Here is a 6,384-nt window from a genome sequence, read left to right on the forward strand (position 1 = left end):
CTGTCTAGTTCAGATCATATGTTGGATTCAATTTAATGAATAATTTTCTTTCATAGAACAATTGAATTGGCAGAAAAACCTGGACTAGAATAAGGGGAAGTTAGGTTTAAGCATGAGACGTAGCCAGCAAAGTGAGTCTGACGTCACTGTTGACCAGTGTCTACTTAAACCAGTCCTGAAGAAAGTATTCTTGATTCTCATTTAGCTTGTGTGTCACTGCCCTTTAATACTGCCACGTCTAACTTCATGTATAGTTACTAGTTTTCCTTAAACCAAGTTCAGAGCACATGATCTGACAGATGAGGATGACATGCTTAGGTTGTGCCATTGGAACATCATCCTGCTTGCTATGTGAAGAATGGTTTTGAGTGAGTAAGACTGGAGGCAGGAGACCAGTTAAGCTGTAGAATAACCTAGGTAGGAGATGTTGGTGACCTGGCGTAGGATAGTAAGTAGCAGTGTAGATGGAATCTGGAGATATTTGGAAGTTAGAATCCATGGAATTTATGACTGGATGTGGGTGGTGGAGGAGGAAGGGGGAAGGAGGAAAATGCTTATGCCAGACATTTGCACAATGGGGTAGATTGCATTCCGTTCACTTGGAGGAGTTGGCTGGAGTGACATTGGTCAGGGGGAAAGGTGGAGGAGAGAGGAGTGGATTTGCATGTGGATGAATGTCATGCTCATACATTAGGTGGGGTCACTCCTGGTTGACTCACCCAGTAAAGATACAATGACCCACTTTGGGAGACAGCGTATTACCTATACAGAGAAAGATGAGCAAAAGGTGCTGCCTGTAGTCCCTGTCCCCCGTACTAAAAAGGACAACGCAGAAACAAAAGGTGCCAGTTAGAGGCCAGATGCGGTGGCTCATGCCTATAATCTCAGCACTACTTTGGGAGGCTGAGGCGGGAGGATCACTTTGAGCTCAGTAGTTCGAGACCAGCCTGAGCAACATAGCGAAACCCCATCTCTACAAAAATACAAAAATTATCCAGGTGTGGTGATGTGCACCTGTGGTCCTAGCTACTTGGGAGGCTGATGCTAGAGAATTGCTTGAACCCAGGAGGTGGAGGTTGCAGTTGCAGTGAGTTGAGTTTATGCCACTGTACTTCAGCTTGGGTGACAGAGTGAGACCCTGTCTTAAAAAAAAAAAAAGAAAAGGTACGAGATGATTGCAGTGTGTGTTGTGTGATGTGGCTTCACTGAGGAACCAGTTCTAGGCCACAGCTCAGGGCTTTGGTATTCTGCAGCTCTCTTCTGAGAAGGCGAGGCAGAGAGCCTCACACGTCCTCAGAACCCAGGAGGCGATGAGGAACTGTTTCATGACAGCCTCCCAGGAGTGACAGGGAAGGGGGTGGGAGCTGGCCTCATAGCTGCTCCTTAGAAACCTGTGCCTCCCACTCTTCCCTCCTGATGTGTTCTGCCAAGATGCAGATGAGTCTGTAGCCAAGACACAGATTAGCCTTTACCTGCATGACCTGTTTTGATACATGCGAGGCCACCAGGGCACCATGGCGTCCCATAGAGTGGAAAAAGATGTTCCCCCAGAGTGCAAAAAGATGTTCCATTTCTGGTTTTGACCTGATGAGATTTTGGGTGTTTTCAGAACATGGAAGGGTGGATATCCTCTCAGGAGGTTTGTCAGTGTTGAGTACAGAAGAGAGGTGAGGGCTAGGCATGATTGTCATTGGCAGAAAGACTGGGACTGGATCAGAGCAACTGCGGAATACATGAAGAATGAAAAGAGGATCTGAGACTGAATCCTGAGGATGAACAGCATTTAAATGATAGGCAGAAGTTGACAAAATGTACCAGGAGATTATTGTGGTACACAGCCAAGGGAAGCAGTGTCAGCTCCCATGTAAGGGTTAGGATTGAGACATGGCTGGATTCAGCCCTGGCAGTAGTTTTTTAAACTATAATTAAAACAGTTTTTCCCTATCTCTACTAAAAGAACAGAAAAATTAGCCGGGCGCGGGGGCATGCACCTGCATTCCCAGCTACTCAGGAGGCTGAGGCAGGAGAATCACTTGAACCCGGGAGGCGGAGGTTGCTGTGAGCCAAGATCGTGCCACTGCACTCCATCCTGGGCGACAGAGTGAGACTCTCTCAAAAACAAAAAACAGAACGAAAAAAGTAATTTTTGTTTGTTTGTTTGAAACGGAGTCTCGCTTGCAGTGACAAGTGCAGTGACAAGCTTGAGTAGCCAAGTGCCCGCCACCGCACCTGGCTTTTGTATTTTTGGTAGAGATGGGGTTTCGCCATCTTGGCCAGGCAGGTCTTGAACTCTTGACCTTAGGTGGTCTGCTTTCCTCAGCCTCCCAAAGTGCTGGGATTACAGGCGTTAACCACCATACCTGGCCCAAAAAAAAAAACAATTTTTAATTGTGATAAAATACACATAACAAAATTTGTCATGTTAACTATTAAATGTACAGTCCACTGACATCAAGTACTTTAACATGGTTGTGCAATCATCACCACCACCATTCATCTCCAGAATTCTCTTCATCTTGCAAAACTGAAACTCTGTACTAATCAAGCAACTCACCATCTCCCACCCCAGACACCCCACCCCTGGCAACCACTGTTCTACTTTTTGTCATATGAATTTGATCACTCTGAGGACCTCATGTAAGTACAGTATTTGTCCTCCTGTGACTAGCTTATTTCTCTTAGCATAGCATCCTCAAGGTTCCCCATGTTATAGCATGTGTCAGAATTTCCTTCTTTTTTAAGGCTGAATAATATTCCATTGTATGGCTAGACTACATTTTGTTTATCCATTTGTTTATGGACACTTGGGTTGCTTTTGACTATTGTGAATAATGCTCTTGTGAACTCAGGTGTGCAAATACCTATTTGAGTCCCTGCTTTCAATTCTTTGGGGTATATACCCAGAATGGAATTGCTGGGTGATATGGGAATTCTTTTTGGGATGAACCTCCATACTGTTTTCCTTAGCTGCTGCACTCTTTGGCATTTTCATCAACAGCACACAGGTTCCAGTTTCTCTACATCTTTGCAAATACTTGTTAGTCTTGGGGTTAGTTTTTTGTTGTTGTTTTTTGTTTTTTGGGGGTTTTTTTTGAGATGGAATTTTGCTCTTGTTGCCCACGCTGGAGTGCAATAGCACGATCTCGGCTTACTGCATGCAACCTCCGTCTCCCGGGTTCAAGCGATTCTCCTGCCTCAGCCTGTGGCATAGCTGGGATTACAGGCATGCACCATCACCTCTGGCTAATTTTTTATTTTTAGTAGAGATGGAGTTTCACCATCTTGGTCAGGCTGGTGTCGAGCTCCGGACCTCAAGTGATCCATCTGCCTCTGCCTCCCACAGTGCTGGGATTATAGGTGTGAGCCACCGCGTCTGGCCAGTGTTCGGGTTAGTTTTAAGGAGGTGAGCAATTTCAGTGAGCATGAAGCCAGAGGACTGGGAACACCTGGGAATTAAACTGGAGAAGTCCTTCAAGCAAGTTAGCTTTGATGAGAGAAGTAGAAGGGGCGGTAGTCTGAGAGAGCTTAGAGGAGGGGAGGGTTTTCAAGATAGGAGAGACACTGAGCCAGTGTCAACACTGCTGGAAAGAATATAGAAGAGAAGAAGGTGGGTGGGAGAATTTTGTAAAAATGTATTTTTCAAGGAAAAAAAATCAGGAATTATGAAAATGCTTGATTTGATCAGTTAACTGCCAGATGGGTTTCCTCAGAATTGAATGTTACTGAGTTTAGCCTGCAGGTGGCGACTTTTTAGGTTAGTGTTTTTAAGACACCTTGAAAGACTTGGAAATGCTGAAGAATTCCGTGAAGTGATGGGTAAATCCTAAGCATTGTTGTTTTAGTAACTAAAATAGAGGAAAAGTATGTGCGTAGATCATTTTAGATGCAGATGTTTGGAAAGGTAGGCACAAAGCACAGGAAACTAAAGCTATCTAACTTGATACAAAATTTCAGTGTCTTTTTTTCGGGTAGGTTTTTAATTCATTCACATAAGGAATATTTATACATCAGTAATACTTGTATATATTTTTTTAATTAGGAGGAGCTGAATGATGCTGTGGGATTTTCTAGAGTAATTCATGCCATTGCTAATTCGGTAAGTGAGCTAGAATTTTTAGCAAGACTGTAGAACATACTATTTCAGGTGAAGTGTCTAATTATCATTGCAGATTAATCGTTTCATCTCATTTAGAATGTTTACCTGGTATGAAGGAAGAAGTTAGAACTTCATCAAGATAGACTATTGTTATAATGCACTTGATGAGACGTAATTGCTAAATTATATTCAAATCAATTTTCAGAGAGCCTTGCTTGAAAAATGCATAGGAGGGTTACACTATGTTGTCCTTATATGACTACATGGAAACCAAGAGTTATTCTCAAAACCAGTAAGAAGTCAAATAAGAAAGTAAGGAATAAGGGGAGAAACAATAGATATTTGACTGAAGGTGTTTTGTTCCCTAAGTAGAAGAATCTAGAGGGTAAAAATAATGATTTCTTTGTTTATGCTGCATAAATGTAATTGGATCTTATTCTTAATAATATTTGATACGTTTTAAAAAGATATTGGCCATTTGTGTAAGTGTGCTGGGGACTCTATGATAGATATGATGGGTGTTTTTCCTTGTTTTGTGAGGCCTTTCTGAAAACAGGTGGCCGGGCATAGTGGCTCATGTCTGTAATCCCAGCACTTTGGGAGGCCGATGCGGGTGGATTGCTTGAGCTCAGGAGTTTGAGACCAGCCTGGGAAACGTGGGGAAACCCCATCTCTACCAAAAATACAAAAATTAGCCAGGTGTGGTGGTACATGCCTGTGGTTCCAGCTACTTGGGAGGCTGAGGTGGGAGGATCGCTGGAACTCGGAAAGTCAAGGCTGCAGTGAGCTGTGATCATGCCATTGCACCCCAGCCTGGGTGACAGACTAAGATCCTGTCTCAAAAAAAAAAAAAAAAAAAAGAGAAAACAGGCATCCACATCTTATGCAGGTAAACTGGGTCATGCTGCTGGTTGTTCTAGACAGACAACTTGCTTGGATGCTGAATTGCCTGTAGTCTAGGACATTCTCTTCTTTGAGCACTTAGCCCTGGGAGAAGGAATCGTCTTGTACCTTAGATGCTGAACTTTGCGTTAGGGAAGTTTTAAGGCCATAGAATCCCTCTCAAAGTTTCATGCTGTCTCACTGCTGGCTGCAGGCTTGTAAACACAGGGGCGGTATAGGGGAGGCCCCCCACTGTCTTCATTCCGGAATAAACATAGGTTTACAGAGCCTTGTAAAAGAAGAGGGTTGGCTCATGAGGACCTCTCTTGCTCAAGTAAGTGGGGTGATTAGAGTCGAATAGAAAGTTGGATAGATCCGGATAGAAACAAAGCTGTGAGCCTGTTCTGCAGTGGCTGAGATTACAGGTATCCAGAAAAGCAGAATTGAGTTTCTGGTTCCATTTGCTCATGTTGTGCACTCCTTGCTAGCAGACTTCAGGTAAGTGATGGTTTTGATTGAGGCGGGCCCTAAAATTCAGAGATACGGAACATCAGTTGGTTTTGAGCTCTTCTGTAGCTGTCATGATAATTTAGTCAGCTTTTCCGAGATTGGACATTTGTTTGCCTTACACACATTCAGATACCTTAGCTTGCTGCACCTGTTTTCTCTTCTCTGACATCATCTTTCTTCTACAGAATATTCATAACATGTTGCTGACCGTTGGTAGTCAACATCCCAAAGCATACTACAAAAAAGCCCTGTTTATTAGCAATCTGGACATTTAAAATTTTTGAGTCTTCAATGAACGTTGACTAAAATAAGATGCATAAATCCTATACCTTAAATATGTATATTTTTTGAGCTGGAGCCTCACTCTGTCGTCGTGCTGGAATACAGTGGCGCGATCCTGGCTCACCACAACCTCTGCCTACCAGATTCAAGCAATTCTCCTGCCTCAGCCTCCCAAGTAGCTGGGATTACTGGCGCCTGCTACCACGCCTAGCTAATTTCTGGTCTTTCACCATGTTGGCCAGGTTGGTCTTGAGCTCCTGACCTCAAGTCATCTGCCTGCCTCAGCCTCCCAAGGTATTGGGTTTACAGGCGTAAGCCGCCATGCCCGGCCCTGTAACTTGGATACTTTTGAATGATATTGATTGCTGTTTTGTCAGAAGTCCCCCAGTTGGAATTTGTCTTACATTTTCTAATGACTGATCTGAGGATATATGGTTTGGCAAGAATACCACAGAAATGATGGTTCATGATGTTGTTGTTTTTTTTTTTTTGAGACGGAGTGTTGCTTTGTCGCCCAGGCTGGAGTGCAGTGACGCGATCTTGGTGTACGGCAAGCTCCGCCTCCTGGGTTCACGCCATTCTTCTGCCTCAGCCTCCTGAGTAGCTGGGACTAC

At 43.8% G+C, this 6,384-nt stretch overlaps 1 protein-coding gene across 1 annotated transcript in view; it reads left to right on the forward strand.

Moving 5' to 3' along the window:
- LOC105504639 (poly(A)-specific ribonuclease PARN-like) overlaps positions 1-6,384 on the forward strand; it is a gene marked incomplete at its 3' end in the record, with an annotated part of 55,511 nt that overhangs the window by 26,955 nt on the left and 22,172 nt on the right. Inside the window, exon 10 of the mRNA XM_011932147.1 lies at positions 4,040-4,096. Coding sequence (XP_011787537.1) covers positions 4,040-4,096 — 57 coding nt within the window. The remainder of the gene's footprint in view (positions 1-4,039; positions 4,097-6,384) is intronic.

This window comes from Colobus angolensis, unplaced genomic scaffold (assembly GCF_000951035.1).
Source record: "Colobus angolensis palliatus isolate OR3802 unplaced genomic scaffold, Cang.pa_1.0 Scaffold93, whole genome shotgun sequence".
Classification (NCBI taxonomy): Eukaryota; Metazoa; Chordata; class Mammalia; order Primates; family Cercopithecidae; genus Colobus; species Colobus angolensis.